Below are 17,118 nucleotides of genomic sequence, written 5' to 3' on the forward strand. Positions count from 1 at the left end.
ACATTTTATGGGGGTGGAGTGGGGAATGGGATCAAAAACGGTGGGGGGAGGGAAGTGCACTGGACTATGGTGATGGCACATGGGTGACTTGGTGATGGGAAACACATGGGGATTACAATTGAGATGAAAAAATATATATATACAAAATGATGTAAAAATAAACTATATAAAAAAAATCCAATGGCATTTCCAATAGCAGAGCATGTGAAGACCAAAATGAAAATATAGTACCATCTACAGTCACTAAGAAAAAGGGGCTACTAGATAGAAATTTAAAGAAAAAAGTATCAATCTTGTATGCTCACACCTATACAGCACTGATTAAAGAAATCAAAGATCTCAATAAATAAAAAAACTTAGCATGCTATGGATTAAAAGTTTCAGTGATGACAAGGTTCCCATATTGGTATACACAGGTTTAATGTATTTCCTGTCAACATTCCAGAAAGATTTATCTTTGTAGATAGACAAAATTATAATTAAATGAAGAGGTAAAGGTAATAGAATACCTCATTTTGTCTCAAAAAAAAATAGTTATTTCAATAGTGTTGGAGAAATATAGTATCTATAGGCAAAAAGTGAACCTTGTCTCACACTTTATAAAAAAGCTAATACATCATAGGTTTAAACAAAAAAACACAAATGTATGAAACTCTTAGGATAAAATATGTGAAAAAACTTTCAGATTTAGGTTATGTAAAGACGTCTTAAACCTGAATAAAAGACATAATTCATTTTAAAAAATCAATAAACTGGACATCTTCAAAATTAAAAAAAAAAAAAAAACACTTGCTTTGTGAAAGACCCTGCTAAGAGAATGAAAATATAAACTAAAGATTGGCAAAAAATATTTGCAAACCACATGTATCCCAGAAGAAACTCATCTAGAATGTTCTGAGGACCTCAAAGACAACAGTATGAAAAGTCAAGTAACCAGATTAGAAAACAAAAGACATGAAGGGGTATTTCATAAAGATAAAGAGAAAGTAAAAACAAAAAGATGACATTAGCCATTAGGGAAATGCAAAATAAAATCACAATGGGGTACCCCAACAAACTTATTAGAACATCTAAAATTTTTTTTGAAAAGTGGACTTCTCCCAAGTGCTGATGAGGATGATGCAGAGAAACAGGTACAGTTACTCCAGAGTGGTTGGGAAGCTTTTTTAAAAAATAAATAAATAAGTAAACAAACCAAAAAAAAAAAAAACAAAAAAACAAACAAACAAAAAAAAACATGATCCATCAGATGCACAGATGGCTCACCTGGGCATAGAAAATGAACATTTATGTCCACTCAAAAATATGTCCATGAATGTTTATAGCATTTTTATTTGTAGTAGACAAAACTGGAAACAACAAAAATGTCCTTCAACAGGTGAAGGACACCTGGTCCATCCAAACCATGGAATTCCAGCCAGCTATGGAAAGGAAAGAGGAGGCACAGGCCACAACCCAGAAAGACCCAAGAGCATAGTGTTGAATAAAGAAAAGTCAACTTACAAGGCTACATGGTGGGAGTCCATTCTTGAGGGACAAAATTATCAGGAGGGACCCAGGGTTGGGAGTGGCTGGAAGGAGACAGGTATGCTCAGGACCGGGAGGGGCCTTGGTGGTAATGGAAATGTTCTGCACCTGCAAAGAGCTGGTGGCTCCACAAACCTGCCTCACGGTGAAATGACATAGAATTGCACACACACACACTGCACTCAGTGTGCACATCCTAGCATGGACACACTGTGTTACACAAGATGTGACCCCAGTGACACTGGGCAAGGGGGACCAGAGCCTGCCCACACAGGCTACCTGATTCCACAGCTCCCACATGTGCAATTGTTACTATGTCAGTTGTCCTCCAGAAAGCGCTCCACATATTAGATAAGTGAATAAAACTTGAGCCATTCGCAATCTCCATTGGGAAATAAATCGCTGAGATTTTGAAGTGGACCCCTCCAGACCTTCCCCTAAGCCACTATGTCTGTGAACGTGCATTTTTCAAGGCACGGGGTCACACTTGGGATTCCACAGGCAGTGCCGCCTCCTCTGGGCCTACGCACAGGAGAAAGAACTGTGAGCTGTGAACGCCGCCTTCCAGTTAATGTGTTAGTGCCCTGTGTGCCTGTGAATTCTCCTCCTCCTGGGACCTGACACATTTTGTAAATGTTAGAGAAACAACCCCCCAATGTGTGTCTGTGAGACAGCATGTTGGCCATCCTGCTGTGTAGGGTCCACTGAGAAGGCAAAAGCAGACAGGCACCACCATCACGGCATTTCAGATGCCCGTGCTTGTTTTGTACTGAGCAGCTCACTGTCTGCTGGCCCAGGATCTGCAGAAGCAAAGACGTAGCCAGAACTGACTTCTGGAGTGGAGGTGCTTCTCCGCACTTGGGGACCCCCAATCTCTGTTCTGTAGCATTGATCCCACTCACCTCCTCCCTCAGGATATTTTTCTAATCACTTCATTGTGACTCCTTCAGTATGGCCACTTCTCAGTGGTGGAATAGCAGAACCCTCCCCACCCCCACCCCCAACCTGTCCCATTTCACACTTTTCTCTACTTTGCAGCAACAAACATATATTGAATAATAGACAAAAATGAAGATAAAACTTGTTGCTCATTTTGATGTAAAACTTCATTTTCAGATCTTCCTTGTTACCCTACTAGTAATTTAAGTGCAGACACCTGACAACCATGGGGCATGCAACCTTGAGTGAGCTGCTAGCTCTCTCTGGGCTCGCTTCCCTCTCTGGAAAATGGAAACAGTCTCTGGAGGATAAGGATGTCTGTGCTTGTAAAGAGCCAGAGGCTGCCCAGCCCAGAGGAAGCCTGGCATTGGCCATCACCAGTCCTCATGGTAGTGGCAGGAGCGCCACCACTTACAGCCACACAGCCAAAGTTAGCCCCAAAGTTTGGGAGTGAGGCCTAGGCCAGCATTGAGGGCCTGGCAAGGCGGACCTGTCTAGAACTTCCTCACAAACAGCAACATGGGCTCCTGGAATCACAGCTGACCATCACCTCCAGCCAGTCCACTGTGGGAGTGTAACTGCCACCCTGGTCATTGCAGAGCATGTGCCTGGGATATGAAGTAGCCGGGCTCACTCTGGACAAAGGAGCAGTTAGGAAGCCTGGTCTTCATGACTCATCCTGTCTCTTCTGCCTCTGGCCTCTCAGGCTCACCTTGCATTCCTTCAGTGGATGTTCATTCTCCTTTCCTCACATGTCTAGGTGCATTCCTCAGATGCCAAGCCTCTCACTTCAGCTGATCTCCAAACACTGGAGACCCACCAGGATATTCCTTGAATCGACTAATGTTGCAGCCTCAGAGGTGAGTATGTAGCAGAGACTGCTGGTGGGCTTCCCTACCAGGTCTTGGAATTGGAGTTCTATAAATGCAGCAGTCTCAGTCCCTATCCTCTGGCATCTCAGTGTGTCATCACGTGTCTGAGTTCTGGTTGATGAGCTATACACAGACGTGCCTTTAGACATGCTAGGGGACATCCTCTAGGAAAGGGGGTATTCCTCTTGCCTGCCCTGCCTCCTGTCCACTGGTTGGAAAAGTGGACACAATGACAGGAGCCTCAAAGTTTATTCTGGGTCATGAGGCAACTAAGTAAGCGATAGTGAACCAGAAGGGGCCAGATCAAGATAATTAGGTTTCCATCTCAGCCCTGACCTGCCCCTTGTCTGAACTGACATCTCTTGTGCAAGCTGTCATGATTGGGTTTTTCTTCATATAGGCTATAAAACCCACTCCTGACTGGTGGGCCCCTGAGAACATGCATGTCTCAAGTGGCACTTGGGAAACTCTGGTTAGTCAGCACCTCTGAACCAGCCTGCCCAACCTGTCATCAGCCCTCAGGTGCTAAAGGGACCCCCAGCCCCATGAGACTCCACTTGGTGACACTACTTCACAGATAACTTTCTAGGAACCACTCATCATCCTGAGAACTGGTGATTTCTCTACTCTTTTCTACAAAGAAGCCATTGTTCGAGCTTTTCTCAGAGGATTTCTCTACCTGAAACAGAGAGCGGTAGACTAGGCTGACAGTGGCCAAAATGAGGGAGCAGCTGACACCTTCCAGGGTCATACCTCTCAGGCCTGTGGTCCCAGCCTCAGGAATGAAGCAGTCAATGAAAGAGCTCTCTCCTTTCTGGTCCCTGCATGAATCTGTGTGCTCGGTGGCCTCACTTCTCCCCAGGGATGGGGGTCCACCATGAGAGCCATGCATGTGGGAGTCTCTTCTGGAAGGATTTTAACAACAAATTTAAGTTCTTAACACACACGGTTATTCAGATTTCCATTTCTCCATGGGTCTTTGTACTCTTTGCAGTTTGACCAGGAATTTGAGTCATCTAAATTGTGAGGTGCTGTAAAGATGCCATCTTCGCATCGTGACTAATGTCTTAGGGCCACACTGCTAAGCTGGGACACTGATGACTTAGGTGTGCTTGGTGTATAGTCATGGCTAAAGTTCTAGGTTTCTCCACTTCAAGGCCATGGCTGTCATGATGGAGGAGGAGCAGAGCTTCCTTGCCAGAAGCTGCCATTGTCTGGACAAAAAAGAATCAGCATAAAGGCTGAGTTCCAGAGGCACAGAGTAGTGAGGGAAGGTGAACAAAGTCAAGTTTCAGGTAACTGCACAGTCAGGATGACTCCAGGTAAGACATCCCACATTTATGTTGGCAACTCTCTTGAGGCCACAAAGTCCTTCTTAAGACCTGAGAAATGAGAATGCCAGACTCAAACCCAACCTACTCAGAGCTTCACTGACCCAGCAGCTTGCCCACACCAATTCAGGCTGTTCCCAGGTGGGCAGCCACTAATATGAGTCTTCACCATCATCAGTGGGTATTGACCTGCACTGGGGTTCTCAGTCTGGGGACTGAGGAGCCATCTGCTATTCCTTGCAGTGAGGAGAAGATGGACACCTACCAATATGCCTGAATATCCTGATCCAATGGGGACAAAAAGCAAAGTGAATAACTATTAAATGTCAAAAATCATTGGATGGAGCTATAATGCCATTTGCTGCCTGAGTCAGAGGGACCCACCAGCAAATTGTCCATCTCAAGAGACAGAAAATGATAATTTCTAAAATTCTTATCTTCTTCCATTTTTAAGAAGTACTGACATTCACATGAACTACTTTCTTGAGATAATTAGTCGTCTATTATTATTTCTGACCAAAAAGATCACAATCCATGGTAAAACTACTTGTTTTAGTTAATTAAAGTCAGAATGAAAAAGCATGCCACTCATCATTATTATTTAATGAAGGATGGAAAAGAAAAATACAATTTTTACCCTTTGATATAACATTATTGTGTACCATGGAAGTAAAAAACTCAGTTTCAACAAGCATTAGTTTCAATATATATAAATAAAAAAGAAGCTAAAATTTGCCTTGATTAAATTCAATTAGAAAATTCATGTATATATATTTTAAATCCTGTTCATGATTAAAACAAGAGACTAGGTAGGAGAGGTCATAGGTGGATCTGAAACAGGAAGGAAGAGGAAGCATAGAGCAATTAGCAATACTTAAAATGTGCTGAGGTCTTGATGAGGGGCCAGCTAGCAAGCCCTCAAGAATGCTGATGAAGGAGTGAGCTCAGCAAACATAGACAATTTGGCAAGTCATCAGAACTTAAATTATACATGCCATTTAGCAAAGGAATACAAAGAAGTTATTCCAGGCTGTCCTTACAAAACTCACAGATAGATAGTCTTAGGGTGGTCCTGAGAACAAATTCTGAAAGTGAAGTTTCCATGCACCAGCACAGTGCTAGGAAGTAAGTCTTGCACAGGTGAGGGCCTTCTGGTCACTTAAAAATGACTGCTGTATCTCTGAAGACATCTCCGAGGCCAATGTCCAGAAGGACACTGCTTATTTTTTGTTCTATATATTTTACAATTTCAACTCTTATATCCAAGTCCTTAATTCATTGTTAATTCATTTTTGTGTATAGAATTTAAATGATCTATTTTCTTTTGTTTTGTTTTTCTGTCCAGGTTTCCCAACATTATTTGTTGGAAAGGCTTTCCTGTCTCTATTGTGTGGTATTGACTCTAGTTGTTGAGTTCACTTTTCATATATGTGTGGGCTTATTTCTGGGATCAATTCTTTCCACTAGTCAGAGCATGTGCTTTTGCTGAAATGCCATACTGTTTTGATTATTATTGTTTTGTAGTATACTCACACCAACTCACCCATGTGCCATCACTATAGTCCCATACACTCTTCCCACCCCAGTTTTGATCCCAATTCACTTTCCATCACCGTAAAATGTCTCTGGTGTATAGCTGTTTGTTGTTTCCATTTTTACTTTATTACAATTGTTTTTTGTTTGTTTGTTTGTTTGTTTGTTTTTCCTGATCCCTTATGCTCCTGCTATGACTGAAACCACCCGGTATTTCTCTTTTTTTTTTTCTGGCTTATTTCATTAAGCATGGTCCCTTCCAGCATCATCCATGTGGCTGCAAAAGGCATGAGTTATCTTTTTTGATTGCTGAGTAATATTCCATTGTGTGCATGTACCACATCTTTTTAATCCAGTGATTTTGGGGGGGGCATCTAGGTTGATTCCACATCTTCCCTATTGTAAACAGAGCAGCAATAAACATGGGGGTGCAGGTGTCCTTTTGAATTGATGTTTTTGTGTCCTTTGGGAAGATACCTAGGAGTGGGATTGCTGGGTCATACGGAAGCTCCATTTTTAGCAGTTTGAGAAACAAAACAACGAGACACCTGGAGAAAATATTTGCATGCAATACAAAGGACTGATCACAAAGATATACAAAGAGCTGAAGAAATTTAACAAAAATAAAGTGAACCACCATATCAAAAAATGTGCAGAAGAGCTAAAAAGACAATTCTGCAAAGAGGAAATGCAGATGGCCAACAGGCGCATGAAAAAATGTTCAGCATCACTTGTAATAAGAGAATTCAAATCAAAACCACAATGAGATACCACCTCACACCAGTGAGAATGGCACATATTAAAACAACTAACAACATCAAATGTTGGCGAGGTTGTGAAGAAAAAGAAAATCTCCTACACTAGCAGGGGGAATGCAAACTGGTATAACCACTATAGAAAGCTGTTTGGAGGTTTCTCAAACTGCACAATTATTTATAACAGCCAAGACATGGAAACATCCTAAATGCCCACTCATGTATAACTGGGTTAAAAAATTAAGGTGGGGGCCCTCCCTGGTGGCACAGTGAGTTAAAGAGCAGCACTGCAAGCTGTCCACAGCCACTTCAGTGCAAGTTCTAGCTCCAACCCTAGAGATAATCCACATGGCTTGGCAGACCTCTCCTGACTGCCTGCTGCTCCCCTCAGCAGTATATTTCATCAATCTAACTGTTCTGCTCCCTACTCTGTCTCTGGTGAATCCTCTCACCACCCATGCATCTCTGGCCTGCATCCCAGTTCTGTATGCATAAATAAATAAATTCTTTTTAAAAAATTAAGGTTACAGTTTTGCATTCCCCTTCTGACACAAGGTCTACCCTTTCTGGAAGGAAACCTAAAATGAAAAAACAAGTTAGGGGTTTTATTATTGTATCATATGTCCATGTTACTCTTAGTTTTTAAAACTAAATATGAAAAAGGACAAAAAACAGCATTCAGGAAAGGGGAGAGAATTGGGCATACATTTTAGAAAGAATAAATCTACTGTTAGTGTCAGGACACTGGGGAGAGAGTAGACTGTGTCCACAGGGGACTGGGGTCAGAAGGCAGGACTCGACCTGCTATCTCAGGTGATGCTGGCACAGCTATCTAACCAGCTGCAAGTTCAGTCTTCCAGAGATTTAACACACTGGATTTAATTTTATAAAATGATTAGCGATGTAAATGTAGTTTTATGAACATAAATACTGTAAATTACTTAGATTTCAAAAAAGGTAGATATGATCTTAACATCAGTGGAGGTCAAGTAAGTATGTTTGTGATATATTGAAAGTGAAAAAAAAGCAACCAAACTGTATATCATCTGGACAATTTTATTAAACAGTTAATATGCACATATCCTCACACTGGAGGGACTGAAATGCTGCCAGTATGCTATTTTTGGGTGGTAAGATTATAAATATGTTTTTCATTTTCTTCTTTGTGCACTTTATTTTTCTATGTTTTTCATAATAAATTATTTTTATAACTAGGAAGGAATATTAAAAGAAAAAATAGACCCGAGTAGGCACACGAGGGTGAGGGTTATTATAGGAACCTGTCCTTGCAGTATTAAAGAGAGCCCTCCAGGTGTGACCTAGAGCCAGGACAGAGCTGGCAGCCCTAAGCCCATGTCCCGAGACCCTGGTCACCCAACAGGTGTACTCCACATGACACCACCACCTAGCAGCCAAGGCCACTGCTTGGTCCCCGCAGCCAGAACTGAACACTGGAACCCAAATGGGACAGTGTTCTGATGTTGACCATGTACATTTGTGAATTGCTCCCCCAGAACTCTAGACACAATTCCTCATACACACATCATTTTAAGGCCTGGTTAGTGGAGGTATGAGCTCCTGAGATGCATCTCCAGGATCACCTGGACACACATGGGGGGAACTGCACATGTCAGGTCTGGAGGGGCAGGAAAGCAGAAGACAGGGCCACAGGAGACAGAATTCATTCTAAAGCATATGTGGGGGTTCAAGAATGTCCCCAGGAAGAAGGTGCAGAGGACTTCTCTGCTCAGGGTCACTCAAGAAGCCACTTATGCCTTCTTCCCCAAATGGCCAAGCCACCAAGGTATGCCTCTCCACTCCATCTTTCTGGAACCATCCTGGAGAAGTCCCAGGCCACAGTCTTGTCCCTGGCCTGCCTTCACTATCTGAAACCTTCTCGTGGTGCAGACAGACACTGCTCTCCTCCCCACTTGGGATTTGTTTTCACTAATCTCATGCCTGAATGATGAAGGGACAGCCCCAGGGGCTAAGCAGCAGAAGGCCCCAGCCCACAGTATGTTCCCTTGATGGCTGGGCTGTCTAACCATCTCTGCAGAAGGGGAACTGCCTGCCTACAGAGGCAAGAGATGGGAATGAAGGCACAACCAGGGTGAGGTGCCACAGAAGGAGACCCAGGCACACGGCACCAAGGAGATGGTATCTGGGATACATAGTGGCTGGCTGCTAACCAGCCGTGGACAGTAGGACAATCCTGTCTGGGCAGGTAGCTGTGTGCCAGTAGGAGACTTAGCCTTGGACCCTAGAGTGAGAGCACAAGGAGGCAAGAATGATGGGCGCAGGTGCAGCTTCAAGAGCGCATGTGCCCCCAGCCATGGCACAGGACTCGGCATGGTCAGCAGGCCTCCCCCAAGGAAGGAAAAGGCCAGCGCCAGCACCTCTGAAAGGCAGGAGGGGCCTGGCATCTGGACCTAGCAATGAGAACAGAGAAAGGACCAGAGTGTAAAGGACATAGCATGATGGAGAGGAGGGGGCTTGATGAAGAATGCTGGAGAACAAAGCACAAAGCCAACCTATAGGCGCTCTCAAGCGAGGCCAGCCAGGCAACAGCAGTGGTATTCTGAGCATCAGGGGTGGCCAGGGGTGTTGGAGCTGCCCTGGAGCCCTGAGCACACAGGAAAGACTGTGGGAGACTGTAGGATAGGAGGACAGAACTAGGGGCACCGGGGCTCGGTGCCACGGAAACGGGGAAGGATACAAAGCCAGAGAGTTGATATCTTGGCGGGGGAGGTGAGGAGTGGCAGACACAGGAAGTGAGCATCCTGGAGGTGCCCCCAGCGACTGGCATGCAAGAAGGAAGTGTGCTACACACAGGCAGCACCCGAGGAGGAGGAGGAAAGGGCAGCCGGGGCACAGGCTCAAGCGCGTGAGGGTCAGCAGAGGCGGGTGCAGGTGGCCAGAGCTGGTGGCCACTCAGCCAGATGTGCAACTCCTCCAAGCCCAAGGGTCACCGAGGACAGGGACTGGCAAGGGTGCCCTCCTCACAGCAGAGGTCACCCCGCCCAGAAAAGCCCAGTTAATTCAGGGGCTTACAAGTCAGCAGCTCAGCCCAGGGAAATGTCACGACGTCCAGGTCTTACTGACCCAGCCCTCCTAGGCAAGGGAGCAAGGACGATGCACTCCCACCCTGTCCCGCTGACTTCTCTGCAGAGTCCTGCAGAGAACCTGGGCCCAGGTTCTAAGAGAGCAAGCTGTCCTGCCTTCATCTAAAATTCTGATGTTTTACCCACCATGGATTTTTTTTTTTCAGGTTAAGTTTGATTTTTAAAAACACTGCGCTATTACTTATCCTGATACTGAGATTTGGACATATGTTTAAGTTATTTGCCCAAATTGGGGTCCTCACTCTCCTACCTTGGTCCTAGTCCTGGGAGAAAGTTGAATCTGGGGAGCATCAATGGAATGAATTGGTATTTCTTCTCTGGTAAGATGGCAAAGAAGATCACCTGAAAGCTCCCCAGTTAGAGATCCTGTGTAAATATAACCACACACACATTCTCTCTCTCAATGCATAGCTGAGTTGGCAAGAAAGTAAGGGAAATGATGCATGCCCAGAAATATCCAGAAGGAGGAAGGCTGAAGATCTTAGCTTAAATTTACTGATAAATACATGAAATGTGAAGTTACAAAAAAAAAATACAAGATATAAAAAGATTTTGCAGAGAAATAAACCCAGTTCTGAACATCATTTACCAGGTTATCAAATGTGGAAGCTGAAGGCTGATCTAGCCAACTTGGCATCACAGGACAGAGGGGCTCAGTCCTGCCGCCTACCTTGTCATCCTCACACGTCATGACATTGGAGAAGGGGATCTCAGCTTTGAACATCTTCCGGCAGTGCATAAGCTGCACGAGCAAGTAACAGACAGTCTTGAACTTCATCCTCTTGGCCGGTTTTATGTCAGACAGAATCAGTCCTGGAAAGATCTGGTCCAGACAAGGGACAAAGAGAAGCTGTGAGTAGACACACCTTGCCCTGGGTCAGAATCATAAAGGGGCAGAAACAGGCTTGATGCTCACCAGACCTTGATACACTGGGAGCAAAATTCTCAGCCTGGTTCCAAAACATGCTGCCCACAACTACAACTACACCCAAGGCCTCTGAAAACCAGAGCAATGTGTCCAAATCCTGGGGTCAGGCAGAGATGTCTGGGGCTGGTCAGGGAGACACCAGAAGCCTGGATGTTGTCTGGTTGGGTCAGCACTTGGCTGATGAATGCCACCCACTCACAAAGTGCCCACCCTCCCCACCACCCAGACTATCTACTGACCTCTCACTTCTGCCTTCATTGCTGCTAAACATCTGATCAACTCTATGCTGTAAAATATCCCTTCGGGCATTTTTCTTTTTTTTCTCTCCTTCGCATCAGTCGAACTTCTTGAAAAGGGACTTCTCACTGCACTGACTTCATCTCTGCTACAGACTGTTGTGCCTCACATAGTTTGTCAATGTGAGAGTCAGTCCGCACCCACCTCCACACTGGACTCTGTCACCTGCTCAGAACCTCTTGGGTAGTGTTCACAGCCTCTCTCCTCAGCCTCCCAACCCTGTTCCCACAATCCTGGAGTGACCCAAGCTGTCCCTGGGGCCCAGGCTGCACCTCTAACTGGCCCTCCTCAGGCCAAGCTCCATTCTGCAATTCTCTGCGCATTCAATCCCCTTCTGCAGGAATGCACTCACTGGCCTGCCAGAGCCCCACCCCCCTCTCAGGACCACTCCCACCAGGGCCCTCTGGCACAGGACCCCTGCATCCCAGGGATAGTGATAGGCCACCCATGGGTGCTCCAGGACGGCACCAAGCTCTCCCTCACAGGAACCTGCCTCTGTCTCCCTCCACGGAGCCTGAGCCCTGACTGCTCACCTAGCCTTGCTCCCCTCACGTGAGCCCCAGAATCTGCTCGACTGCTTGTGACCACAACAACCAGATTACTTCCCGTGGACAGAGGGCCCTTAATCGCCACAGGGGACAGTCACAGGCCCCTGTTTGCACAGCATTGCTCAGCCCACAGCACCCCTCCCTCCCATCCTGTGGGGGCTCTCAACCTGATTCACAAGAGCCAGCCAAGGCCCAGAGAAGTAGCAGGGGACAAAGACGGGTAGCAGGACGTGGAGTTCCAGTTCCCCCTTCCAGGAGGCAGAGCTGGCAGTCTCCCAACCGCACAGAAGCCCAGGCTGGAGAAGCAGCAATTTGAGGGGAGCATGGGGCAGTTGACTCTGAGGAGGCTGCACAGCTGGTCACAGCAGGTCCTGTGCTCACCTTCCGCCGATGCGATGGCACAATGAAAAAGGTCTCAATGTTGTGCGTTTTCAAAAAACTGTTCCTCTCATGCCCGTGACCCGGTTCCACTTCATAGTCACCATTCAAGCACGCCAGAGTTGTCTTGGTGATGTGAACTTTCCTACGAGAAAGCAGACAGGTTTGAACAGAGCGGTGAGCTGCATGGCTCCCAGTCCCAGAGGAGCCTCCTGCGGGGCAGCAGCACCCAGCCCAACAGCCGGCACGGCCCACACGCAAGGTGGCGTGGGTGGGAAGGGAATGGGACTGCAAGGCACAGTCACGCTCAGCCGGGGAGGCTTTGTGGAGGGGGGGAGGGGGAAGCCCGCTAAGTCAGCAAAAGGGCAGACACCATTAGCCTGAAAACCCAGATGGGTCCTTGACACGCCTTGACACGCTGGCTGCAGCCTCTGCTCCCAGCAAGGTCTCAGCACTTAGGTCTGTGGGCAAAAAGCTAATTCCCCAGCGTCCATAGTGCTCACAGCACTGCACACCCTCAGAGACTCCTTCAGGGAAAAGGCACAGTCCCTGTGCCCATGGCCCACCAGCCTGGCCCTAAACTACAATGGCACTCAAGGGAGCCAACACTTTCTAGAAACGCGTGTGTGCCTAGTCACACTGGCCTCCCTTCTGTCTCTCCCTCCCATGGTGGAAACAGATGTGCAGCCCTGGTGCCTACAGCTGAGCCCACAGTGCTAGAAAAGGGGAGGTTGCAGGGGCCCTAGAAGCACATGGCAGGGGCGGATGGCATCCAAGGCTTGGACTGGCAGAGAAACTGGAGCCCTGGCAGCCTGAGCAGCAGTGCCGCTAAAGGGGTCAAGTTACCCCCACTGATGAGTGCCACTGCCACTCGTTGTTGCATGGATCATAGAGGCCTGTCGTAGAAGACACAGCCACGGAGCTTTCTTCCCCAAAGGCCAAGAATGGAGATGTCCGGTATCCGTAGTCTCCAAGGCCCATGGGACCAGAGGCCCAGGTACCCATCAGAATGTCCTGTTCAAAATAACAGGGTGGGGGACCCAGAGCCTGGTGCTTCTAATTGTGGTTTCCCTGTAGGTAAGAGATTCCTCAGAAACGAATTTCACTCAGTTCTGGCAGCCTGTAACATGCATTCAACACATCAATGTGGGAAGCCAACCAAGGACCCTCTGAGGCAACAGAGCAGGCTGTGTGCGGCCCCCAGGTGCAGTATGTCAAGCTGCAAGGATAAAACTGGTCCTACACCCGCCCCCTCTTGCTCAGAGGGCACTGCCTGGGGAAAGAGCCCAGGAACAGGCAGCAAGGCTCCTCACAAGAAATGCTGAGGGAAAGACTCAGCAATGATCCACTGCATCCATCTGTCGGTCTGTCTGTCTGCCCAACACACTCCCAATAGCCAGAGGGCAGGAAGTGTTTGCTGGACAGGTGATCAGCAGATCAAGAATGCAATGGAAGAAATCAAAAGTAATGCAAGAAAGATAAAAGCCAGGGAGGCAGGCAGAGTGAGGAAATGCGGGCAGGCAGCGAGGGGCAACAGGGGCCACGGCCAAGGATGCAGAGGTTTAGCCTGCAGGGCACAGGCCTGCCACCGTCTTGAACAGACACACTGTAGGAGCTGACGAGGGTGTGGGCACCCAAACCTGATGCCAGCACGTAGGAACCTCAGTTAATCCGGCGGTGGCAGCCTCTGTGAACACACCTGCTTGCCTCTCATCAGCCAACAGGGTGCCAGGGTCACAGGCCAAGGGCCTAAAGTCCCTTTCCTGCAAGGAGGCCATTCTCCTGCTGCCCTCCCCTGCATGGAGGAGGGGAGCGCACTCTCTGTTCTGCAGTTCACTGTCACACAATATTGGGTTTGAAGAAAAACTGAGACCAAAGGGTATAATTGTAAAGAGAGAGCATTTGAAGAGGATGAACCAACAAATGACATAGCCCAGTTCTAGAAGAAAAAAGTCTGCGACTTCCCTAATGGAACTCTAAAGCCACAGCACCTGCCACAGGAAAGCTGGAGGAAAAAGGAAAGAACAAAGAGAGACATGATAATCAGCACTCCGGACAGATCCAAGCCAGAAGCAAACACGCTGGCTTCTGGTCTGCTTGTTCAGTGCGGGAGTCTGTGAGCAAGCTCAGAACCTGAGAAGGCCACGGCCCCGAGCCTGCACTGGGGGCCAGTACAGGGCCCCCTTCTATGCTGGCAGGGGGCTGAGACCAGACCCGATGGGTTACCAGGGATCCCTGCTTAAAGGTCATTAGACTCCCATGCACTCGCCCCTCCTGACTTACCCTGGTAAGCCAGCAGCTTCCATGACATTGGCCAGAGTCACATCATTGGACCACACGTCATACTGCCACTTGCGCAGGCCCAGGACTCCGCAGAGAACCCTGCCGGTGTGCAGCCCCACGCGCATGTTCAGATCCACCTCAGTGGCCTCAGCCACAGACCTGCAACACAGGTATAAGGCGTGGGGCTGGGGCAGCTGGGTTTATACCCACGAGATCAGGACCACAGGGGAGCCCAGCTAGATGTGTCTGGAGAAATACTAGTGATCTAATCAGCTTTTGCATGGCCCCAGATGGGCAGAGGCAGCTCAGCGCCTGGTCCGCCAAGCTCCACAGTCACTGTGCATCTTACAGGCACCCACACACTTGCTCACTCCTCTCCCCCACCCCGTGCCTCAGGGCAGACCCCACAGGAAGCAAGCACAGGACCCTAGATCCCACAACTCCAACTCCTGGCTCTGTGTCCCTTTGACCAGGTCAGGGACACTTTTTCCCACTTGCTGGCCAGAGGCTTGCATGAAAACCCCAAGGAGCATCTGACAGTTCTGACACCCCAAGAGCCATAGGAAGGTGAAGGTTTGACCCCAAGCTCCAGACCCAGACTGCAGGGAAGGCCCGTGGTTCCAATACCCTGCCCCCTAACAACAGGCGTCTTTATGGGGCATAAATTGTGCCTCAGTCAACTTCTGTGGCTGCTGCACTCAGCAACAGGTCCAGTGCACACCCCCACACTCCACCTCCCCAGCAGGTGACCTCAGACAAGATGCTTCCACTTCCCCACCCCCTCCCCAGCTGCCTTCCTGGGCTTCAGAGATGCACTCAGAGATGGCACTGGACGGCACAGCCTGGGTCCCACCAGCGAGGGGAGGGGCAACTCGCAGAAGCACTGTGCCATCTAGCCAGGCAGATCGTAGACAGACGGTGTCACTGCCACCCAGTAGGCGACGCACATCAGAAATCCTGCCAGGGGCTCGCAAGGGAGCTGAGCTTGGTTCCCCTGTCTCTGGTGCTCCTTGGAGTGAGATGCAGGAGGCTACAGTATTCCCAGATCACGCTGCGTCTGAGCAAAGGGAACTGCAGAGGCTCTGGGGAAGCTGCTGTTGCTCTTCTATTTTCCACTTTTCCCTAAAGGGCAAAAGATCTTGTTTTTTTTTTTAAATGTTATTGAAGGCCTTCGCTGGTGGCACAGTGGGTTAAAGCACAACACTAAGAAGCTAAAGCCACTTCCACATGAGTTCGGTCCACGCCCCAGAGGTGACCCACATGGCGTGGCAGACCTCTCCTGACCGGCCCGCTGCTCCCCTCAGCAGTGTACTTCCTCAGTCGGCCTGTTCTGCTCCCCACTCTGTCTCTGGTGAATCCTCTGCCACTCCTGCACCTCTGGCCTGTACCCCAGTTCTGCATGCATAAATAAATCTTTTTAAAAAATGTTATTGAGGAAGTGATGCCAGGCCTATCTGTCACGGTCCAAGGGTCAAAGGTGCAGTGAGGTCGTGGTGGGTATAAGGGTCCCCTACTGTGTGCAATCCTTCCTGGACTGGGCCCTCTGAAGGTGTCCCTGACACAGGGCTTTGAGATGGCCCCCTCCCACCCCACCCAGCAAACAGTCTCTCACCAACAAGAGCTGGGAGGCTAAACTGAGGTGAGCAGATACGGGGTGCCAGATCAGGAAATGGGCTGTGCGAGGGAGGAGGATGCGGGTGCTGCAGGGCACAATGCCCCACCCTCAGGTGCACCCTCACAAACAACCACTCTCTGCCCCTCCCAGCACCCAACCAAATCAAGCCCTGCCTAGCAAAGAAGGGGCTCTGAGCCCGTGAGCTCACAGCAAAATGTCACCCCGTGCCAAGACTTGTGGCTGACTCATACACATGTAGGCAGAGTGGCCCATGGGCCTGGCCCAGACTCTGCCTCCCTGAAAACCCTCCCAGATCTTCCCTACATGAAATGCAGCCCCATCATCATCAGTCTCCTGCCATTCTGCTTCTGGGTGTGACAGCTGGGTCAAGGGGCATCACAGTAGTTGACACCAGTTGGGCAGACACATGGCCTCAGGGCCAAGCTGAGTCACAATGACCAGAGACTTGGGAAATGCTAAGGGGCTCTTAAAAATTTTGTTTAAAGTTTTATTTATTTATGTGTACAGAACTGGGGTACAGGTCAGAGGTGTGGGTGGGGTGAGAGGATCACCAGAGGCAGAGCAGGGAGCAAAACAGGCCAACTGATAAAGTACACTGCTGAGGGGAACAGTGGGTGGGTCAGGAGAGGTCTGCCGTGCCATGTGGGTCACTCCCTAGCCAGGGACCGAACTAGTGCTAAAGTGCTGCGGCAGCTTCATAGTGCTGTTTAACCTGTTGTGTCACCAGGGAGGGCCTGGCCCTTAAAATTTTTTAATAAAAAAGGCTAAAAGAAGGTAAGTCACTTCAAATGACCAAATAAAGAGACCGGGAATCTTTTATCTGGAACACAATGAATATGTCAAGGGCACATCTTAAGTCAATAAAGTTACAAGGGGGCATGCTAGGAGAATGGAAGTCCCAAAACTTCGACTCAACCAGCCACAGACAGGAAACAGGAGACTGTCTTGTTCAGAGGAAGATGGCAGTTA

The 17,118-nt window shown here is 48.3% G+C and overlaps 1 protein-coding gene across 2 annotated transcripts in view; it reads right to left on the reverse strand.

Annotated features, from left to right (window-relative positions):
• The window catches only part of ADCY1 (adenylate cyclase 1 (brain)), a 133,430-nt gene that overhangs the window by 53,603 nt on the left and 62,709 nt on the right, over positions 1-17,118 (reverse strand). For both annotated transcript variants that reach the window (XM_012720372.1, XM_012720373.1), the window contains exons 6-8: positions 14,514-14,672; positions 12,234-12,375; positions 10,750-10,902 (exon numbers count right to left, since the gene is read on the reverse strand). In XM_012720372.1, the coding sequence (XP_012575826.1) occupies positions 10,750-10,902; positions 12,234-12,375; positions 14,514-14,672 (454 nt within the window). The remainder of the gene's footprint in view (positions 1-10,749; positions 10,903-12,233; positions 12,376-14,513; positions 14,673-17,118) is intronic.

This window comes from Condylura cristata, unplaced genomic scaffold (assembly GCF_000260355.1).
Source record: "Condylura cristata isolate star-nosed mole 26May11 unplaced genomic scaffold, ConCri1.0 scaffold00004, whole genome shotgun sequence".
NCBI classification, from domain to species: domain Eukaryota; kingdom Metazoa; phylum Chordata; class Mammalia; order Eulipotyphla; family Talpidae; genus Condylura; species Condylura cristata.